This window comes from Elephas maximus, chromosome 4 (assembly GCF_024166365.1).
Source record: "Elephas maximus indicus isolate mEleMax1 chromosome 4, mEleMax1 primary haplotype, whole genome shotgun sequence".
NCBI lineage: Eukaryota > Metazoa > Chordata > Mammalia > Proboscidea > Elephantidae > Elephas > Elephas maximus.
The window spans coordinates 45,461,238-45,484,822 of NC_064822.1; the positions used below are offsets into that span (position 1 = coordinate 45,461,238).

General features: G+C 38.3%; 2 protein-coding genes across 3 annotated transcripts in view; both read left to right on the plus strand.

Annotated features, from left to right (window-relative positions):
• Positions 1 to 23,331, plus strand: part of UPF2 (UPF2 regulator of nonsense mediated mRNA decay) — a 138,648-nt gene extending 115,317 nt beyond the window's left edge. The window contains exons 20-22 of one of the 2 annotated variants that reach the window (XM_049885059.1): positions 16,766 to 16,907; positions 18,268 to 18,388; positions 23,083 to 23,331. In XM_049885059.1, the coding sequence (XP_049741016.1) occupies positions 16,766 to 16,907; positions 18,268 to 18,388; positions 23,083 to 23,092 (273 nt within the window). In that variant the 3' untranslated portion in view covers positions 23,093 to 23,331. Of the gene's footprint in view, positions 1 to 16,765; positions 16,908 to 18,267; positions 18,393 to 23,082 lie in introns of those variants that run through there. The other variant, XM_049885061.1, reaches the window with a different exon arrangement.
• On the plus strand, positions 344 to 12,247 carry LOC126076523 (E3 ubiquitin-protein ligase RING2-like). The gene is given in 2 exon segments (XM_049885087.1): positions 344 to 11,462; positions 11,464 to 12,247. Coding segments are annotated over 2 exon segments (1,011 nt in total). The 5' UTR covers positions 344 to 10,751; the 3' UTR covers positions 11,764 to 12,247.
• Positions 23,332 to 23,585: the final 254 nt, after the last annotated feature.

The window sequence follows — 23,585 nt, forward strand, 5'->3', positions numbered from 1 at the left end:
ACAACCTAAATTATCTTTATTATTGTTATCCTGTTCCAGGAAATCTAGTTCAAGTGATCTTAAAGTTTTTGTCATTTAAACTGCTATAAAGTAGCACCTCTCTTTCTAATAGTATTTTAGCAGCTTTAGAGTAAAGGCATTTGGTAAAGGTGACAATACTATATTTGTCTTGTCTTTTCTCTGTATCTATTACTGTCTCTTTTTATTTTCAAGCACACAGTACTTGAGAACATTTTCTTTTGTAAAACTTGTCTGAGAGGCCATAAAATGTGTTTTTGTATATCTTTTATTTATAATTGTATCCTTTTAGAAGATCTAAATGAAGAAATTACTAGTCTTATAAATGAAGAGAAAGCCAATATTTTCACATTTTATTATGAAATTTTCCTTACAATATTTTATACTGTTTCATTAGTATGACCAGTACCATCATCATTAGCCTCGCCATTCTGAATTATGAAGGAAATTTCAAATGTTACCATTAGGGAAGTAATAAGGGAAGAAAATGGCTACCCTGTTTCATTTCTTAATATTTTAATGTCATGACAGATAAACAAAAGTATCTTAGAAATGCAGCTTCTAATTTCATGGTGATAAAAAAATTCTCTACATTTCTTATTAGGCTGCGTTGCTTGAGCATTTTGTAAAATAATAATATACTGTTCCCCTTTGTATTTGAATATATTTATAAAAGTTTTAAGACCACTCAGTAAAGCCACTGTGAGGAAAACCAGCCAGCTGATAAAGTAGGAGAATTGTGATGTTTGGGTCTATAATTTACTTTTAGAAAATCACACTTGCACCTTTCTTTACCCTGCTATCTCAAATAAAGGATCTTATTTGATATTACCAAAGCTAAAAACTAAACCAGTTGCCATTGAGTTGATTCTGACTCAGGGCAGCCCTATAGGACAGAGTAGAACTGCCCCGTAGGCTTTCCAAGGAGTGGCTGGTGGATTTGAACTGATAATTTTTTGGTTAGCAGCCAGGCACTTGACAGCTTTGCCACCAGGGCTTCTATTTGATACTAGGAACAGAATGACTTAAAATTTAGCCGCCATCCTCAGAGTCTAATACATATTACATATTTCACTGAGAAACATGCAACATTGTCCAGAACTCCTACCTACGTATATGTTGTAAGATAATAATTTTTTTTAATTGTGCTTTAAGTGAAAGTTTACAAATCAAGTCAGTCTCTCATACAAAAATTTATATACACCTTGCTATATGCTCCCAGTTGCTCTCCCCCTAATGAGGCAGCACGCTCCTTCTTTCCACTCTCTACTTTGGTGTCCATTCTGTCAGCTTCTGACCCCGTCTGCCCTCTCATCTCCCATCCAGACAGGAGCTGCCAGCATAGTCTTATGTGTCTACTTGATCCAGGAAGCTCACTCATCACCAGTATCATTTTCTATCCCATAGTCCAGTCCAATCCCTGTCTGAAGAGTTGGTTTGGGGAATGGTTCCTGTCTTGGGCCAACAGAAGGGCTGGGGACCATGACCTCCAGGGTCCTTCTAATCTCAGTCAGACCATTAAGTCTGGTCTTTTTATGAGAATTTGAGGTCTGCATCCCACTGCTCTCCTACTCCCTCAGGGGTTCTCTGTAGTGTTCCTGTCAGGCCAGTCATGGGTTGTAGCCAGGCACCATCTAGTTCTTCTGGTCTCAGGCTGATGTAGTCTCTGGTTTATGTGGCCCTTTCTGTCTCTTGGGCTCATAATTACCTTGTGTCTTTGGTGTTCTTTCCTTTGCCCCAGGTGGGTTGCAACCAATTGATGCATCTTAGATGGCCACATGCTAGCGTTTAAGACCCCAGATGCCACTCTCCAAAGTGGGATGCAGAAGGTTTCCTTAATAGATTTTATTATGCCAATTGACCTAGATGTCCCGTGAAACCATGGTCCCCAATCCCCCATCCCTGCTAGATAATAAAGTAATTATAACAGTAATAACCCAGACCCATAACAGTAATAGCTAAAATTTATTGAAATCTTACTATATTCCAGACATCGTTCTTGTACATGTAATTTTATCAACAACCCTATAAAGGTTGTTGTTAGTTGCTTTCAAGTCAGCTCCGACTCACAGAGGGCATATGTATAACAGAGTGAAACTTTAGTTGATCCTGACCCAAATTCCCGATCATTGGTGTATCTCAGTCCGTTGTTGTGGCTGTTGTGTCAGCTTTTCTTGTGGAGAGAGAGAGTTTCCCTTGTTTTAGCTGACCCTCTACTAAACATGATGTCCTTTTCTAGCTATTGGTCTTTCCTGATGACATGTCTAAAGTAAGTGAGCCTAAGTCTTCAACCATTCTTGCTTCTAAGGAGCATTCTGATTGTATTTCTTCTAATACTGATTTGTTCATTCTTCTGGCAGTCCGTGGTATATTCCATATTCTTCACCAATACTACAGTTCAGATACATCAGTTCTTCTGTCTTCCTTTTTCATTGTCCAGCTTTCACATGCATATGAGGCAATGGAAAAGACCATGGCTTGGGTCAGGTGCACTTAGCCATTGAAGTGCCACCTTTGCTTTTTAAAACTTGAGGCTCTGTTATTGCCCCCATTTTACAGATGAGGAAACTAAGACACGTGGTAATTAAGGTATACTTAAAATCTCATAGTTTGTAAATCTGGAACTAGTGTTTAAATCAGGCGTATCTGATTCCAGATTATATATTCTTGACAGTACTGTTTTAGTTCTTTACTTTAATAAGCATAAATGGGACATTTAAAAAAAATTCCACATCCTTTCCTCTTTCCCCTTTTAGTTCTTTCCTCCTCAGCCTGCCTGCCATAAATTACTTAAAAGCATGGATTTACGATGACTGCCCTGACAGGGAGCACAACAGAGAACCCCTGAGGGAGCCGGAGATCAGTGGGATGCAGACCCCAAATTCTCATAAAATGACCGGACTTAATGGTCTGACTGAGACTAGAGGAATCCCGGTGGTCATGGCCCCCAAACCTTCTGTTGGCCCAGGACAGGAACCATTCCCAAAGACAACTCATCAGACATGGAAGGGACCGGACAATGGGTTGGAGAGAGATGCAGACGAAGAGTGAGCTACTTGTATCAGGTGGACACTTGAGACTGTGTTGGCATCTCCTGTCTGGAGGGGAGATAGGAGGGTAGAGAGGGTTAGAAACTGGCAAAATCATCACGAAAGGAGAGACTGGAAGGAGGGAGTGGGCTGGCTCATTAGGGGGAGAGTATGTGGGAGTATGGAGTAGGTGTATATAAGCTTATATGTGCAGACTGACTTGATTTGTAAACGTTCACTTAAAGGTCAATAAAAATTATTTTAAAAATAGATATGTATTTTGGAAAAAAAAGAAGTAATATAAAAAAAAGTATGTGTTTAGAAATACACAAGAACTAAGTACTATTATAAGTTAATATTTTATTTCTTTAAAATTAATGTATTAATTTGTATAGATTAAATTTTACTTAGAGTATCTGTATCTCTTATGTAACTGCCAACTACATTTCACGGTTGTTCTGTTAAGGGAAGATTGGAAGATTGCTTCAAATCTTCATTCTGGAAATCATTCTAATAGTTTTGGTCTTTCTCTCTAGACATTTGAAATTCTCCCTGGTCTCTACGAGTAGTTCAGAGCATCTGGATTTGGAAATACAGGTGCAACAGAATGCTTTCCATATAAATAATGCTGACAGTAAAAAATTTCTTTATGAATTACTATGATATTTTACAATAATATTACTATTTAAGAAAAAAAAATTTTTTTTTCTTAAATTTTTTGTGTGATTTCCTGAATTTTGAAAAGTAAATAATAAGATTTACAATGGGGAATGAAGGTTATTTTATTTGACTTTATTTCAGCTGTTTTTGTCAGTGGAAAGAAGAAAGAGTTGTGGCAGGTGCTGTATGTAGGTACATTTCTGATACAGATTATAAAATAGGCAAAAGGGCAGGTGTAGAGAAGTAAATAAGGATTTTAAAGTTCTGTCTACTGGTTGTTAATCTCATTCTGCCAAGAAGATGAATCTTTTAAATTAACTTGTGGCTTTATTTTGCTCGCAAAATTTAATAATTTTAGGCACTAGAATGACTGAAATGAAAAAGATTGCCCATCCCAAGCGTTGGCAAGGATGTGAAGAAACTCTCATACACAGCTAGTGGTAATGTAAAATGGTGGGAATATAAAATGGTGCAGCTACTTTGGAAAATGGTTTGGCAGTTTCTCAAAAAAATAAAACACATCAACTGTTTCACTCCCAGCATTTTTCAGTTTAGAGAGATGGAAACATATCTATGTAAAGGTTTGTACTTGACTGCACAACTGTATTTGTAATGATAAAAAACTAGAAGAAACTTAAATGTCGTCAATAGGTGAGCGTATGAACAAATTCTGGCATATCCACACGATGGAGTACTAGTCTTCAATAAAAGCAATGAACCACTGATGCATACAACAACATGAATTCATTTCAAAATCATTACGCTAAGTAAAATATGATAGATAAAGGAGAGTACGTGTTGTATGACTTAATTTATGTAAATTTTTAGAAAATGTAAACTAATCAATAGTGGCAGAAAGCAGATTGGTGGTTGCCTATGGATGGAGGGAGAGGAAGAGGTAGATTACAAAGGGGCGTTGGGAAACGTTGAAGGTGATGGATATGTTTATTTCGATTGTGGTGAAGATTTCTCGTTTATACATGTGTCAAAACATATCAAATTGTACATTTTAAATATGTGCAGTTAATTTTTTTTTTACCAAGCATACCTCAGTAAAGTTTTATTTTTTATTAAAACAAGATGGTTTTGGGAGGCGGGGTCAAGACAACAGAATAGGCAGACACTTCTTGTGATCCCTCTTACAACAAAGACCCGAAAAAACAAGTGAGACGATTATAACAAGCTAGGAGCCCTGAACATCAAAGGCAAAGTTAGAAAACGGACTGAGCAGCAGAGGGAGGGAGAGACAGTTCACAAGCAAAGAGGAATTACCGGACCTAAAATGCTGGAATCCCTCAGGCACCATTCCCAGGAGTGGCAGCGATGGGCTGGTAGTAGCATTTGGCTGCAGCTTCCTCAGGGAGAAGCCACAGAGCCTGCTCACACCTGCTCATACCTCCAGAAACAGAGAAGAATGGCGCTCTCGCCAAAAGCTAAGTACTTACGTATATTTTACCACGTCCCCAGCCTCCAACCTAGCTTCAGTGGGTGTTGATTTCCCTGGGCCTGAGATAGGCCATGTTGAGTGTCCTGAGCCATCCTCCCGGCCTTGGAGTAGGAATTAATTCACAACTGGGAGAAAAGATAATTTACCAGCTCCACTAACTGGGGAAGCTCAGGACAGAAGCGGCTCCTGTCCAGGCATAAACAGCCTGTGGACTTTGAATACCTTTCTCCCCTGCATGGACCTGTGTGGGCCTATTTCAGGAGAATAGGCCCTTGCTGGCAGACTGTAACCATTTCAGCTGTGCGGTGAATAGGTGGGTGTTTGATATTTGACACTGCTTTGCCTATTAAACGGGTCCTCACCTACCCACAGCAGGGGCATAAGGACTGGTGGCTCCACAGAGGTCATCCAGCCACCCACGACAGAGGTCCAAGGATAACTGGTACCTCCCAATCCTTACAAACAAAAGCATTGAGTGCCCATGGTCTGTCTGCAGAACTCACCCACCTGTACGCTCTAGGGAACAGGAACGTGCTTTCCTCGCAGACATTTGGGGGACGGTTCTCAGCCCTCTGCCTTGTTCAGAGCCTGATACCCCTGCTGCAACCAGATACCGGTACCTACACCAATCACCCCTGCCCCTCTAAGAGTGTAGGACAGAGCCTGTACCACACACTTGATGACCAGCTACCTGGACACCTGAGCTGAATTCATACAAGAAAAGTGAATGGACTCCTAGTCTGATATACCCGATACAGCTCTAGCCCATCTGGTGACAGGACGTCAGAGCTTCAAAGGTGAAAATAATCACGCTAGTTCACTCAAGCAACCTATTTGGGCATATCAGAACAAAACAAAGCAAGAAGCTAGGATACAGTAAGCAAACATAAAATAAACTAATACAATAACTTATAGATGGCTCAGAGACAACAGTCAGTATCAAGTCATATAAACAGACTATGATCGCGTCAACAAGCTCTCAAAACAAAGAATCAAGGGGTCTTCTGGCTAAAGGTGCCTTCCTGGAATTACCAGATGCAGAATTCAAAAGATTAATATACAGAACTCCTCAAGACATCAGGAACAAAATTAGGAAGGAAATCAGGCAATACGCAGAACAAGCCAAGGAACACACAGATAAAGTAGTTGAAGAAATTAAAAAGGTTATTCAAGAACATGATGAAAAATTTAATAAGCTGCAAGAATCTGTAGAGAAACAGCAATCAGAAATTCAGAAGATTAACAATAAAATTACAGAATTAGACAACTCAGTAGAAAGTCAGAGGAGTAGAATTGATCAAGTGGGAGGCAGAATTGGTAAGCTTGAAGAGAAATCACTTGGCACCAATATATTTGAAGAAAAATCAGATAAAAGAATTTAAAAAAATGAAGAAACCTTAAGAATCATGGGGGACTCTTATCCAGAGAAATAACCTACGAGTGATTGGGGTACCAGAACAGGGAGGGATAACAGAAAATACAGAGAGAATTGTTGAAGATTTGTTGGCAGAAAACTTCCCTGATATCACGAAAGATGAGAAGATATCTATCCAAGATTCTCATTGAACCCCACATAACGCATATCTTAAAAGAAAGTCACCAAGACATATTATAATCAAACTTGCCAAAACCAAAGATAGAGAATTCTCAGGGTAACTAGGGCTGAACAAAAAGTCACCTACAAAAGAGAGTCAATAAGAATAAGCTCGGACTACTTGGCAGAAATCATGCAGGCAAGAAGTAACGGGATGACTTATGTAAAGCACTGAAGGAAAAAAATTGCCAGCCAAGAATCATATATCCAGCAAAACTGTCTCTCAAATATGAAGGTGAAATTAGGACATTCCCAGATAAGCAGAAGTTTAGGAAATTCGTAAAATCCAAACCGAAACTACAAGAAATACTAAAACGAGTTCTTTGGTTAGAAAATCAATAATATCAGGTATCAACCCGAGAGTAGAACACTGGACAGAACAATCAGAAGTCAACCCAGACAGGGAAATTACAAAAATAAATCAAGATAAAAAAAATGCTCAGAACAGGGAAACAGCGATCTTATTATGTAAAAGAAGACAACATGAAAACCATAAGGAGGGACTAAGAAAGGTAGTCATAGATCTTTCATATTGAGAGGAAGAAAAGGCGATATAAAGAAATAAAAGCCGGGTTTAAACTTAGAAAAATAGGGTAGGTATTAAGGTAAACAAAAAGGAGACTGACTATCCTACTCATCAAATTAAAATACAAGGAAAAAGTAGACATTCAGCAGAAACAAAATCAACAACAACGAACAAAAGGAAAAGACAATATATAAAGATAAAATCAGCTCAAAAAATTGAGTGGGAAAAAGAAGCTGTCAACAACACTCAAAAAAAGACATCAAAATGACAGCACTAAACTCATACCTATCTGTAATTATGCTGAATGTTAATGGACTAAATGCACCAATAAAGAGACAGAGTGGCAGAATGGATTAAAAAAAATACGATCCGTCTATATGGTGCCTGCAACAGACACACCTTAGAGACACAAACTAAAAGGCTAGGAAAAAATACATTAAGCAAACAACAATCAGAAAAGAGCAGGAATGGCAGTGTTAATTTTCAACAAGATAGACTTCAAAATTAAATCCACCACAGAGGACAAAGAAGGACACTGTATATCGATTAAAGGGACAATAAACAAGGAGGATATAACCATATTAAATATTTATGCACCCAGTGACAGGGCTGCAAGATGCATAAAACTAACAGCATTGAAAAATGAGATAGACAGCTTCACAATTAAGGTAGGAGACTTCAACACACCACTTTCGGTGAAGGACAGGACATCCAGAAAGAAGCTCAGTAAAGACACGGAAGATCTAAATGTCACAGTCAACCAACTTGACCTCGTAGACATATATAGAACACTCCACCCAACAGCAGACAAGTATACTTTCTTTTCTAGTGTACATGGGACATTCTCTAGAACAGACCATATATTAGATCATAAAGCAAGCCTTAGCAGAATCCAACACATTGAAATATTACAACTCATCTTCTCTGACCATACGGCCATAAAAGTAGAAATCAAGAACAGAAAAAACAGGGAATAGAAACTGAATACCCTGCTCAAAAATGACCAGGTCATACAATACATTCAGGATGGAATAAAGAAATCCATAGAACCCAGTGAGAATGAAAACACTTCCTATCAGAACCTTTGGGACACAGTGAAAGCGGTGCTCAGAGATCAATTTATATCAATAAACTCACACATAGAAAAAGAAGAAAGGGCCAAAATCAAAGAATTATCCCTACAACTTGAACAGAGAGAGCAACAAAAGAAACCCTCAGGCACCAGAAGAAAGCAAATAATAAAAATTAGAGCAGAATTAAATGAGATAGAAAACAGAAAAACAATTGAAAGAGTTAACAAGACCAAAAGCTGGTTCTTTGAAAAAATTAACAAAATTGGTAAACCATCAGCCAAACTGACGAAATAAAAACAGGTGAGGAAGCAATTAACCCAAATAAGAAATGAGATGGGTGATATTACAACAGACCCAGCTGAAATTAAAAGAATCATATCAGATTACTATGAAAAATTGTACTCTAACAAATTTGAAAACCCAGAAGAAATAGATGAATTCCTATAAACACACTACCTACCTAAACTAACACAACAAAGGTAGATCAACTAAATAGACCCATAACAAAAGAGATTGAAAAGGCAGTCAAAAAACTCCCAACAAAAAAGAGCCCTGGCCTGGATGGCTTCACTGTAGAGTTTTACCAAACTTGCAGAGAAGAATTAACACCACTACTACTAAAGGTATTTCAGAGCCTAGAAGAGGATGGAATACTTCCAGACTGATTCTGTGAAGCCAGCATACCCTGATACCAAAATAGATAAAGACTGACTCCACAAAAAAAAGTATCCCTTGTGTACTTAGATGCAAAAATCCTCAAAAAAATTCTAGCCAATAGAATTCAACAACATATCAAAAAAAATAATTCACCATGACCAAGTGGGATTCATACCAAGTATGCAGGGATGGTTCAACATTAGAAAAACAATTAATGTAATCTATCATATAAAGAAGAGAACTACATGATTTTATCAATTAATGCAGAAAAGGCATTTGACAGAGTTCAACACCCGTTCATGAAAAGAACTCTCAGCAAAATAGGAATAGAAGGAAAATTCCTCAACATAATAAAGGGCATTTATACAAAACCAACAGCCAACATCATTCTAAATGGAGAGAGTCTGAAAGCATTACCTATAAGATCGGGAACCAAACAAGGATGCCTGTTATCACCATTCTTATTCAACATTGTGCTGGAGGTCCTTGCCAAAGCAATTAGGCTAGATAAATAAAGGGCATCTAGATTTGTAAGGAAGAAGTATCTCTATTTGCAGATGACATGATCTTATACAGAGAAAACCCTAAAGAATCCTTAAGAAAACTACTGAAACTAATAGAAGAGTTCAGCAGAGTATCAGGATACAAGATAAAGATACAAAAATCAGCTGGATTCCCCTGCACCAACAAAAAGAACATCAAGGAGGAAATCACCAAATCAATACCATTTTACAGTAGCCCCCAAGAAGATAAATACTTAGAAATAAATCTTACTAGAGATGTAAAAGACCTATACAAAGAAAACTATAAAATACTACTGGAAGAAACCAAGAGACCTGCAGAAGTGGAAAAACATACCTTGCTCATGGATAGGAAGACTTAACATTGTAAAAATGTCTATTCTACCAAAAGTAATGTATAGATACAATGTAACTGTGATCCAAATTCCAATAACATTTTTCAGTAAGATGGAGAAACAAACCACCAACTTCATATGGAAGGGAAAGAGGCCCCAGATAAGTAAAGCATTACTGAAAAAGAAGAATAAAGTGGGAGACCTCACTTTTCCTGATTTCAGAGCTTATTATACCTCCGCAGTAGTCAGAACAGCCTGGTACTGGTACAACAGATACATAGACCAGTGGAACAGAATTGAGAATCCAGACATAAATCCATCCACATATGAGCAGCTGATATTTGACAAGGGCCCAGAGTCAGTTAAATGGGGAAAAAAATAGTGTGTTTAACAGATGGTGTTAGCATAACTGGATATCCATCTGCAAAAAAATGAAATAAGACCCATACCTCACTCCTTGCACAAAAACTAACTCAAAATGGATCAAAGACCTAAATATAAAATCTAAAATGATCATGGAAGAAAAAATAGGGACAACGGTAGGAGCCCTAATACATGGCATAAACAGTATACAAAACATTACTAACAATGCAGAAGAGAAACTGGATAACTGGGAGCTCCTAAAAATCAAACACCTATGCTCATCCAAAGACATTACCAGAAGAGTAAAAAAATTACCTACAGACTGGGAAGAAGTTTTTAGCTATGACATTTCCGATCAGCATCTGATCTCTAAAATGTAGGTGATACTGCAAAAACTCAACTACAAAAAGACAAATAGGAACTCCATTGTGGAAGCCCAGGCTTGCCACGCTGGCAGCTGCGGCGGCTTGTTCTCGAGTCTTGCTCTGGCCGCCGCCAGCGGAGCCCCAGGCTGGGGCAGGAGCCGCAATGTCTCAGGCTGTGCAGACAAATGGAACTCAACCGTTAAGCAAAACGTGGGAACTTAGTTTGTATGAATTACAACGAACACCTCAGGAGGCAGTAACGGATGGTCTAGAAATTGTGGTTTCGCCTCGAAGTCTGCACAGTGAGCTGATGTGCCTGATTTGTTTGGGTTTGCTGAAAAACACTATGACCACAAAGGAGTGTTTGCATCGCTTCTGTGCGGACTGCGTTATCACAGCCTTCGGAAGTGGCAACAAAGAATGTCCTACCTGTCGGAAAAAGCTAGTTTCCAAAAGATCGCTAAGGCCAGACCCAAACTTTGGTGCCCTCATCAGCAAAATTTATCCAAGTCGTGATGAGTCTGAAGCTCACCAGGAGAGAGTATTAGCCAGGATCAACAAGCACAACAATCAGCAAGCACTCAGTCACAGCATTGAGGAAGGACTGAAGATACAGGCCATGAACAGACTACAGCGAGGCAAGAAACAGCAGATTGAAAATGGTAGTGGAGCAGAAGATAATGGTGACAGTTCCCACTGCAGTAACGCATCCACACATAGCAATCAGGAAGCAGGACCTAGTAACAAACGGACCAAAACATCTGATGATTCTGGGCTTGAGCTTGATAATAACAATGCAGCAGTGGCAATTGATCCAGTCATGGATGGTGCTAGTGAAATTGAGTTAGTATTCATGCCTCATCCCACACTTATGGGAAAAAGATGACAGTGCACAGACAAGATACATAAAGACTTAAGGTAATGCCACTGTTGATCACTTGTCCAAGTATCTGGCTGTGAGGCTAGCTTTAGAAGAACTTCGAAGCAAAGGAGAATCAAACCAGATGAACCTTGATACAGCTAGTGAGAAGCAGTATACCATTTACATAGCAACAGCTAATGGCCAGTTCACTGTATTAAATGGCTCTTTTTCTTTGGAATTGGTCAGTGAGAAATACTGGAAAGTGAACAAACCCATGGAACTCTATTATGCACCCACAAAAGAGCACAAATGAGCTTTTACTAAAAACAATTCTGAGAATGAACTTTTTAATAGCCTAGTTCTTTAATATTAAAGATGTACCATCTTTACTTTTATAGACAGACTCTTGGATATGCTGTTCAGTTTTCTTTCTGAGCCAGACCAGTTTACACTATTAGAATCTTTCCCCCTTAATTTAATATTTCCTTTTTGAAAGGGACTGCAGTTACTCAGTACTTTTTCTTTCCTTTAAAAAATCTAAGTTGTGTTTTTTTCACAAAGTGTGGTTCCATTTCAAGGACTCTTTTGACCCAGGAATTTTTCATAGTTGTGTATTTTAAAGTGATAATTCAGTTGGCCATCCTTCTTCTGCCCCAAAGTTTTTTAGGCCTACGGAATGTTAAAATGTATTCTGACTTTTTCCCTCCCCAGAGTCTTGTATATTTATAGTTTTCTATATAAACATAGTATCTTCGTGAAGACCAAGACTCAAATTTACTGTGCTTAAAAAAAATTCTCATAGGATTATTATTTTCATGGTATTTTCTTCCATAATATCTCATTTTAAAAAGAGGTTCTTTATGAACTTAGTGTCCATTGTCATGCAATGTTACTTTTTTTTTCCATTTTTTCTTGTAATAATTTTGGAATCTCTGATCCTGGGAAGAATAATCAAACAAAATCTCAGGTTCTATGAGAACTTGATTCATACACACATCTCACTGAAGAAGAAAGGGAAGTTAAATTGCTCGTATGTAGTCTTCAAATGTATAAAGAGGTCTTTTTTTTTGTTTGGTATTAGTTCTCTTGTCACTTCAGTTTCTTTATTATGCGTGTTTGATATTTTTGCCTCTTGAAATACCAGAGAGATACGGAAATATTTTGCACTTTAGCCTGATGAAAAGTACAAAATACGTTCAGAGCTTCCCTAATTCTTTTCTTATCGGTAGCCACATAAGTTCCAAGCATAACATGGCACATAGAACTAACAATGGAAAAAAAAATTTGCTTCTGTATGAAAAACGTGTTTAATATTTTGGGTTGCTATGTCGGCTTATAAATTTGGTGCTCTGCTAATTACACACTAGAGAAGGAGGTTCTCAGAGCTTGAGTCCTGCCTTGGTGTGTAGTGAAGAATAATTTTGTAGAAGAATGCCAGCTAGTAACGTCATTCTTCTCCTGCTGATTTACTTTAATACTGGGGGATAGTGTTAGGTCTTTGGGAGCCGGAAGCCTTTCTTTTGACAGGTCACAAATAAGATTGACTTGTGTATTACTTTTCATCCCTGTCCTGACTATCTGTATGTTTCCAAGTTTGTATTCTCACAGTATTTACAAAGACATGTTTGCATTGAGAAATTAACCCCCAAAGGGTTTTCAATAGGAGGAAGTAGTCCTCCAGCACCATTGTAACTAAAGCCTGTCTAGTCATTGTAAATATTTATCTGTCAATTTTGACACAATGGGGCCAGCTTGATATTTTAAATCTTCAGCCCAGTATGAAAACTTCAAAGACTTATTCAATTTTTTACCATTTTATTGAAGATATTTAAAATCTGTTTTTACAGTTTTTTTTGTAATCTATACCACGAAATTTCAAAATCACCAAAAATTACAGGAAATTTTGTATTCAATTTCTTTTTTGGTGTAATGTTAAATTGTATAGATTATTAATGCATGTCCACTGAATATAATCCTGGTTTTGTGATATAACTGCTTACATTTTATTGGCAACATATTAGACTAGTGGTTGCATTAAATAACAAATTCCCATTGTGATTATTATCTGAAGTTTTGTCTTTAAAACAAATTATTTGTGAATATAAGCTTTGTGCTTAGAGATTGTGTGCTTATCTGTTAGTATGGGAGAATGAAAACTCTTTGTATCATTAGTGAATTCATTGGATATGTAATCCTTTGCAGAATATAATATAGGTTTATTTGATAGAGAAAAAAAAAAAAAAAAGACAAATAACCCAGTTAATAAATGGGCAAAGGATATGAACAGGCACTTCACTAAAGAAGACATTCAGGTAGCTAACAGATACATGAGGAAATGCTCACGATCATTAGCCATTAGAGAAATGTAAATCAAAACTACAATGAGATTCCCTCTCACTCCAGAAAGGCTGGCATTAATTCAAAAAACACAAAATAATGTTGGAGAGGTTGTGGAGAGACTGGAACACTTACACACTGCTGATGGGAATGTAAAATGGTACAGCCGCTTTGGGAATCGATTTGGTGCTTCCTTAAAAAACTAGAAATGAAATTACCATACGATCCAGCAATTCCACTCCTTGGAATATATCCTAGAGAATTAAGAGCCTTTACACAAACCGATATATGTACACCCATGGTCATTGCAGCACTGTTTACTATAGCAAAAAGAATGGAAGCAACCAAGATGCCCGTCAATGGATGAATGGATAAATAAATTATGGTATAGTCACACAGTGGAATAGTATGCATCGATAAAGAACAATGATGAATCCCTGAAACATTTCGTAACATGGAGGAATCTGGAAGGCATTATGCTGAGTGAAATTAGTCAGTTGCAGAAGGACAAATGTTGTATAAGACCACTATTATAATAACTGGAGAAACAGTTTAAACAGAGAAGGAAATATTCTTTGATGGTTACAAGAGGGGGGAGGGAAAGGGGCTTTCACCAATTAGATAGTAGATAAGAATTAGGTGAATGGAAAGACAACACAGTATAGGCGAGGTCTAAACTGGACTAAACTAAAAGCAAAGCAGTTTCCTGGATAAACTGACTGCTTCGAAGGCCAGCGTAGCAGGGGCAGGGCTTTGGGGACCATGGTTTCAGGGGACATCTAAGTCAATTGGCATAATAAAATCTGCTAAGAAAACGTTCCGCATCCACTTTGGGGAGTGCCTTCTGGGGTCTTAAATGCTAACAAGTAGCCATCTAAGGTGCATCAGTTGTTCTCAACCCACCTGGAGCAAAGTGGAATGAAGAACACCAAGGACACAAGGTAATTATGAGCCCAAGAAACAGAAAGGGCCACATGAACCAGAGACTGCATCAGCCTGAGTGAGACCTTAAGAGCCAGATGGTGCCTGGCTATAACTGATGACTGCCGTGACAGGGAACACAACAGAGAACCACTGAGGGAGCAGGAGAGCAGTGGGATGCAGACCTCAAATTCTCATAAAAAGACCAGACTTAATGGTCTGACTGAGATTAGAAGGATGCCAAAGGTCATGGTCCCCAGCCCTTCTGTTAACCCAAGACAGGAACCATTCCCAAAGCCAGCTCTTCAGACAGGGATTGGACTGGACTATGGGATAGAAAATGATACTGGTGAAGAGTGAGCTTCTTGGATCCAGTAGACACATGAGACTAAGTTGTCCTCTCCTGTCTGGATGGGAGATGAGAGGGCAGAGGGGGTCAGACGCTGGCCGAATGGACACAAAAATAGAGAGTGGAGGGAAGGCGTGTGCTGTCTCATTAGGGGGAGAGCAATTAGGAGTATATAGTAAGGTGTATATAAATTTTTGTGTGAGAGACTGACTCAATTTGTAAACTTTCACTTAAAGCACTATAAAAATTTAATTAAAAAAAGATGGTTTTGTGCTCTTAGTGTAGAAGATGATAGTTCAAGGAGTCAGTACCCATCACTAAAAGCAAATAATGGCAAACTTAATTTCATTGGGCTACTAGGTTGTTGCTCTAAAATATATTTTTATTTTGATATGAGGGAGATATTTAATTATCTTCTGTGATAAATATGGAATGTAATTACTTGTGTTCGTAGATAGTTTCACACCCACACTTAATATTTTTCACCTTAATTTATCTGGCATAATGGGGTTAGTATGAGAACATTGACTAACCGAAGTGCATCATGAAAGAGAATACCAGTAGAGGACATCTGAGATAATACAAAGCTTCACATTGTCCAGTCAGACTCACACGAATCAGAGTTTTTATTCAGTGTTAAGCTTTACCATTAATTCCAAGGAATGAACAAATCAAAGGGCATAGACCAAGCAGAAAATGGTCTGAGAGCCTGAGCATAGCCCCCTGAGTCTTTCCTTTCCGTGTCAGACATGCCTCTCATCCCAAGTAATAGTTAAGGTCTCTTAAGTGAGTTGTGCAAGTTATCACACAGCAAGGAGAATTTAGATTATGAAACAACTCTGTTATATAGTTAGTTACATAGCTTCGAATTTTCCAGGGAGCCATGCCCAATAAATCCATAGATTCTTGCTTAGTTTGGAGTGACTCCGTGGCCCAAATTGTTAAGCACTGAACTACTGGCCAAAAGGTTGGTGGTCCGAACCCACCCAGAGGCCCCTCAGAAGACAGGCCTGGTGATCTGTGTCCTAAAGGTCACAGCCTTGAAAACCCTGTGGAGCAGTTCTACTCTGCACAATAACAACAGGTTTGTTTACCATGAGCAGTCGTAAGTCAGGGACATCCTGCTAAAAACAAAAGCATTCCATAGGTAAACACTGTGCCCCGTCTGACTCTGACCTCTCACAGGTCAGTTGCTGAATTTTTCTTTCCCACCATCATAGCTGTCTTCAGAAATGTGAAAGGCTCTCAGTGTTGAAGATGGACCTAGATTTGTTCTGTATAGCTCAGGAGGGCAGAACTGGTTCCAGAGGATAGAAATGAAAAGGATGGAGATTTCAGTTTGCAGTGTAAAAGTCATTCCGTATAGTTCTTTATAAATGATATGATGTATAAGATGAGATGTTGGCACCAGTGGTGCAGTGGTTAAGAGCCATGGCTGCTAACCAAACAGTCGACAGTTCGACTCTAGCAGCTGCTCCTTGGAAACCCTATGAGGCAATCCTACTCTGTCCTGTAGGATCACTATGAGTGGGAATTGACTCGATGGCAACAGGTTTGGTATTTTTGTTTTTTTTGTTGCTGGATACGTTCTTCCAAATAGGGCGCATTTTACAAACTTTTTTAATTCTACTTGCTATTTTATTTGGAATCTATTTTTTCTTGTGATTTTCTCAAGTTATTTGTGGTTTCTTTGTTATTTTTTTCTCAGTTTAAGATCCTTAATGTACCCATGTCTTCCCAACTTGCTGCAAATCATTGGAACCAGCAACAGGCGGAACAAGAAGAAAGGATGAGAATGAAAAAGCTCACACTAGATATCAACGAACGGCAAGAACAAGAAGATTACCAAGGTAAAAAGTGATTGACAGAAGTGGAAAATTTGGATGCCTTTTGAAATTTTTTAATATAGTGTATCGAAGTTATTATCCTCTCTTACCTTTTCATGTCATGTTTTGTGCATATTTAGCCTGAGAAGTTAATGTTTTTTCTATCCCATTCTGTCATCGTTTTTCTCTTATTTTAAAATAGCAGTAAATAATTTTGATCATCTGCTGCTAACTCCACGGAGCCCTGGTGGTACAGTCGTTAAGCGCTTGGCTGCTAACCGAAAGGTTGGTAGTTCAAACCTGCCAGCAGCTCCGCGGGAGAAAGATGTGGCAGTCTGCTTCGTAAAGATTAAAAAAAAAAAAAAAAAGCTTCCATAAAGATTACAGCCTTGGGAACCCTATGGGGCAGTTCTATGGTTGCTATGAGTTGGAATCCACTCCACAGCAGTGGGTTTGGCTTTTGGTCTTTTTTATTGTTAACTCTATAATTAGATTCCATATTGTTAGCCATGTTTACAAGTGAGAAAATAATCAATTTTTAATTGTCTCATGTTGCCAGCCAATTGTGAGCAAATTAATTCAACAAATGTATATTACCTCAGTTGTACATATGGGAATCCTGGTCTCAGGACCCAGTATTCCTTCAGATTTGAGGGCATATTTGTTTTATGCATGTATACTCTTGGGTTAATTGCAGCCTTACATATAGAGTCCATAGACTCCTCATAAGCCAGCCTTTTGGCATTTGTGTGGTACCCAGATTCTAGAGCCATAAGCATGTTGTTTACATAGCACTTTACTGAACAAACTGCTGTTTGTGCAAGAGAGTGTTGTGCAAATAAGTATTTGTGATTTTCTTTTAATCCACTTCTAGAGTCTTGTTTCCCAATTGATGCCCAACGTTCTTAATAACAATAGCTAACGCTCATTAAATGCTTACTATGGGTAGAACACTGTTTTATGTACTTTTTACAAAGCACTTAATCCTCAGAACTCTGTAAATTCTATTATTATTCCCATTTCACATTTAAGGAAACTGAACCAAAAGTCCCGTAACTAGTAAATGGCAGAGCTGGGATTTGAACCAATATTGTAGGCCCGCCCCCAAACACCGTGCTTATTAGTTATCACATTGTAGTGCCTCTTACACTGTTTTACTGCCTCATAAAACACTTAGGTAGTGGCCAAAGGTGAACATTAGGCATTAAAAGAATCTCATCTCCTGAGATGCTCTCTCAGTACTTCTTAATTTGAATTACTATTTTTCTTCAGTCAGCTGTCTGACAGAACTAATAAACTTGATCTCCTTAGGATTTTATTTGCTTCATAAGGAGAGTATATTTATAAGCATTAAACTCATTTTATTTTTTGCCCCTAATTACAGAAATGCTGCAGTCTCTTGCACAGCGCCCAGCTCCAGCAAACACCAATCGTGAGCGAAGGCCTCGTTACCAACATCCAAAGGGAGCACCTAATGCAGATCTAATCTTTAAGACTGGTGGGAGGTAAGACAGGATTTACTTAACTTCTTTCTGAGCTATTTGTTTTTCATGACTTTGAATTGAGTAAATTAGAGAATTCTGGATTATATGTTAAGGATAAAGGCCAGCCTAATCATTAGCAAAATAGGGAAGTCTTTGGATTGTAGATAGAGAAAGAAATTCTGTTTTATATGTTAGTCGTGGCTTTTTTTTTTTTTTTTTAAGATAGTGATTTTAGCCATAGAGAGCCTGGCTTTTGTTCTCTCTGAGCAGACTTCTTTGGAATTTTTATTTTCTCTTTTGAATTTATAGAGAGGACTAGTTATAGATTGATTTGAGAGAAATTGCAGGTTTTGCATCAGGATTTCTTAGTTCATTAATAATCTTGTTGTTTACGAAAACTAATAATTTTTTTGTTTGTTTTTTACAAAAACTAATAAATACCCTGTTTGCTAGACTTTCAAGCATGCAGGTAACGTTTGTTTTGCATTTGGCTCCCTATAGTCTGATTTCCACCCCTGCCATTTCACTGATACGGCCTTTGCCAGGATCACCACCTATCTCCCTGTTGCTTAATTCAATAGTTTTTTGTTTTTTTTTTTTTAATATTGTTTTTGGTGAGAGTTGACACAGCAAATCAGGCTCCCATTTAACAATTTCTACACAAATTATTCAGTGACATTGACTACATTTTTCAGTGTGTCAATATTCTTATTAATTCAGTTTTGGTTGTCACATGAGTTTTTTTTCCTTCTAAATTTTATTTTGTTGTCATTTAGAATATATACAGTAAAACATACCAATTCAACAGTTTCTACATGTACAATTTAGTGACCAATTACATTTTTTTGGTTGTGCAGCCATTCTCACCCCTCTTTTCTGAGTTGTTCCTCCCTCATTAACATAAACTCACTATCCCTAAGGTTCCTATCTAATCTTTTGAGTTGCTGTTGTCAATTTGATCCCATATAGTCTTAAAAGAGCACAGTGCTCAAGGCAGACCTTTTTTACTAGCTAAGCTAAATTATTGTTTGATTTTACAATGACTTCAGGGAATATTTTTGGTTTAAGGTTTAAAGATTATCTCAGGGCAGTAGTTTCGGGGGTTCATCCACCCTCCATGGCTCCAGAAAGTCTAGAGCCAGTGAGAATTTGAATTTCGGTTCTGTATTTTCCCCCTTTTGATCAGGACTCTTCTATAGTTCAATAGTCTTTTTAGGTTTTATCTCAGCAGCGTTCAGGATTGTAAACTCTCCTTTTTTTCTTGAAACACTGTCTTCCCTTTGCCCTTCCTTTGTCTGCGACTCTGCTTCTTCTCTTTTTCTCTTACCGCACCTACTCCTGACTCCTTACTCTTTTATGCACTTTCTACTGCCTAAAAATATTAGTGTTCCTCAGGGTCAGTCATACACCCTCTTCTCTTACCATTGTATACTTTTCCCATGGCCCGGTTACTATCTGTATCTCTGGCCCAGACCTCACATTTTAGTTTCTGACTATATATCCAACTGTCTTCTAAACAACCACCTAGATGTCTCAGAAATACCAGCCTCATGTGTTTCCTACCTCTGAAGCCTCTCTCTCATCTGTTGCTCTCTAGCTGTCCAAACTAGAAAAGGAGGTTTTGTTTTTTATTTGCCCTCCTCCCCCAGTTCCTGTAGCTACTTAATTACCAAATCTACTGCATTCTACTACTAAATGTCTCTCACACATGTCCATTTCAGTCCACCCCCACTGCCAAGACCCTAGATCAGACTACCATCATCTCTCACTTCTATTAATTGACTTCTCCAGTTCATGCCCTTTGCAGTTCATTCTCTCTGTTCTACCCATAGTGATCTTTCTAAAACCCAAATCTTACATCTGATTATGTGATTCTTTTGATTGAAACGCTGCAGTAGCTCCTCATGGCTTATAAAGTCCAAACTCCCTGACTTGGTTAACAAGGCCCTGCATGATATGGATCTCCTTACCTTACTGACTTATCTCTTGCTATTTTTTTCCCTAACCCCAGGCAAAATGGCATTTTAGTTCTTCTTTTTTTTTTTTCACCTCTCTCTGTTTGGAGCACTCTCCTGCTTTTCCCCTGGATTACTCCTGCGTGTTCTTCAGGTCTTACCTTATTATTCTAAAGTCTGACATAGGTCAGTGATTATATGCCACCGTGACTCACTGCCCTTCGATAGTCTTTGTCCTACTTAATTACTTGTTAGCTTGTCTCTGTAAAGACTCTGTGAGGGCAGGGTCTAAGCCTTACCTTGTTTTCCATCATATCTCCTTCATAGCTCTTGGTGCTTGGCGTGTAGTAGATGCTCAGTAAATATTTGTTAAATGGACAAAGGAACTTTTTAAAGTCTATGTGTAGTCATTTAATAAACCATTTAAGTTCTCTTGCCTCCAGATTTGCTCCCTAGCTCTTACCTCTTGTTTTCCAGGTTTTGTGAGAGTGCCAACTCTTCAGCATATTTCTTTTCCTGTTTAAAATCTCTTATTAAAATCAAAACTTGAGGAGAAAAACCCTAGGTTGTTCATCATTTTTAAGAATAACACTCCGTAAGATACTGTAGGGTCCCTGGATGGCACAAACGGTTAAACGCTCGGCTGCTAGCTAAAAGGTTGGCAGTTTGAACCTACCCAGAGACCCCTCGGAAGACAGGCCTGGTGATCTGCTCCCGAAAAGTCACAGCCTTGACAACCCTATGGAACAGTTCTGCTCTGCACATATGGGGTTGCCATGAGTTGAAATCGACTTGACGGCAACTAACAACAGTCACAACAGCAAAGTATTATGAATGTGATTTTAAAAACCACTGCTCCTAAGATGGATAAACATTGTTGTAGAACAAGCAAACATGTAAACATGAATGTTTGAGCCTTTTGTCATACCAGATGCTCTTTGCCATTTTTTAAACTTAAGTTGTAAGTGTAGTTTTAAATGTAGTTGTTTGAAAGAATGTAACTGATGGAATGGCAGCTTCTGGTGGCTTGGCTCCTTTTTATTTTCTTCTTATTAATTCTGGGCCAGACTTAATAGAGCAGTGAGTTCATCAGATATCTTAAGGAAAACATGCTAGAGTGGTGAACTTCTGTACCAAGGGGGGAAAATTCTGTGAGTGAAGCCTGAGAAACTTTTGACTAGTACTTTTTTTTTGAACAGCAGTTATTGATGATGTTTTACAGTAGATGAAGGGAAGTTTATTTGTAAACTGGTTATTAAAGCAGTTTTAAAATTTTGCCCACCTGTGGATTTTAATGGGCTTTCAGACATTAATTATAATTTTTGTATTTTCTAATAAGAGGATCCTTGTTAAAATAGGAGTATAAATTAAAATTTTAGCCTTCTCACTGGGCAGTGATGCCCTAACAAATTATAGGCATTTGCATATAACGAGTTAAAATGGCAACAGAACTCCAAGTAAAACTATTATCTAGGTATTCCATAATGCAGAACAGGGTTGTTTTCCACTGTGCTAGTGGAGCCCTGGTGGCGCAGTGGTTAAGCATTCAGGTGCTAACCAAAAAGTCAGCAGTTCGAATCTACCAGCTGCTCCTTGGAAACCTTTTGGGGTAGTTCTACTCAGTCCTGTGGGGTCTTTTTGAGTCAGAATCAACTTGACGGCAGTGAGTTTTGGTTTTTTTTTTTTTTTTTGGTAGGGTTGAAAAAACTGAAATTTAGCATCTCTGGCAAGTGTTAGTACTAATTTGGCTTATATGCTGCTGTAAACGCATCTGGGTTATACCAGTAGTCTTCAAACTTTAAAAATACATACTAGTCATCTAAGACTTTTCATAAAATGCGGGCTCTGATTTGTTTCTGAGAAGCTCCCAGGTGATGCCAGAACCACTGCAGACCACACCTTGAGTAGCAGAGTGATATACTGCCAGACTTTTTTTTTAATGCAACATTTTTTATTAGATGTTCCCTTTATGCCCTTATTGTAAGATCGAATAAGTGATAGTTTGTTACCATACAGGGTCCCTCCTAGAAGGGCATTTAAATGCATATTGTAAATACTTTTTGAGCTCTTAAGTTTTTCAATTTTTCACAATGATTACTTGCCTATAAATCAGTCAGGTGACATCCTATATTCACTATAACTAGTGATAAAAATATACTTCTCAAAGACAGAACATTTTTTTTCCTATCATTCATTGCATTTATTTAAAGTATTCTAATTTAGGCAGTTGTTCTGTCTTGACTTCAGGAGAAAAAAAAAACACCCAGTGCCATCGATTCGACTAGCGGATTTGAACTGTCGACCCTCTGGTTAGCAGCCAGATCAGGAGAGATCCTTTTATCTTCTCTTTCTCTCTGGGTATACATGTGTTATTGACCGTTTTTCTCATTCAGTTCAATTTTATAGGAATTATCGGATACATCCACCTGAGAATATACTTTCCCATATTTGTATTTTATTCCTTGAAAGTTTCTTGGTGATCAGACTTACCCTCTGACAAAGAAACAAGCCATGAAGTCGTAGCCTCTTAGCAGTTAGTCATAGAGAAGATCCAGGGGGCCACCCATCCATTCACTGTCAGGATTACTCCCTTTTGGTACTCACCTGCTGCTGTTCTTAGTCCTGTATAGAGTGTATATGTTCTGAAAAAAACAATAATTTGGAGAAGTCGCTAAACAATGGTTGGTCGCGCTTTAGGGACATTTTCTTGCCAGAGGTTTGTCTGGCAGCCAGTTAACGTTACCGTGTTTGTACCTTTAGGAGGCGTTGACCCAGCAGCACGTGTCATCTCATTAGGTCCTGTATCTGATGTTGTGGATAGTGGAGTCCTCCAGCAATTGAATGAGAGCAGTGGACACATCTCAGCATGTCGGTCTAGAGAGTTGCGAATCTAAACCTGGGACAGGCTGGGGCCATGAGGCAGAAACACCAGCCTCTGCCAACACCGGAACAAGCCGACGCTTCCAGATATGGCGTAAAAGGCCTTTTGTAATGGAAACCACGCGAGGGTTAATCTTCTCTTGAGAATGGCAGTCAAGAAATGTGATGGTTAACTTGACTACTGAGCAGTTACACTAAGAAGAGCTGTCAATGAGATGATTGAGCCGGAGAAGAAAAGGTTGTGATGGTAATGGTTTGGGGGAAATGAACTTGAGTTTTAAACTTGATTTGAGTTACAGTGTCTCTGAATTGAACATCCCATGTTGGAAGAAGATACATTTGGGGGCTCCAGGACTACAGTAGAAAAGTATAGAGCAAGCAGT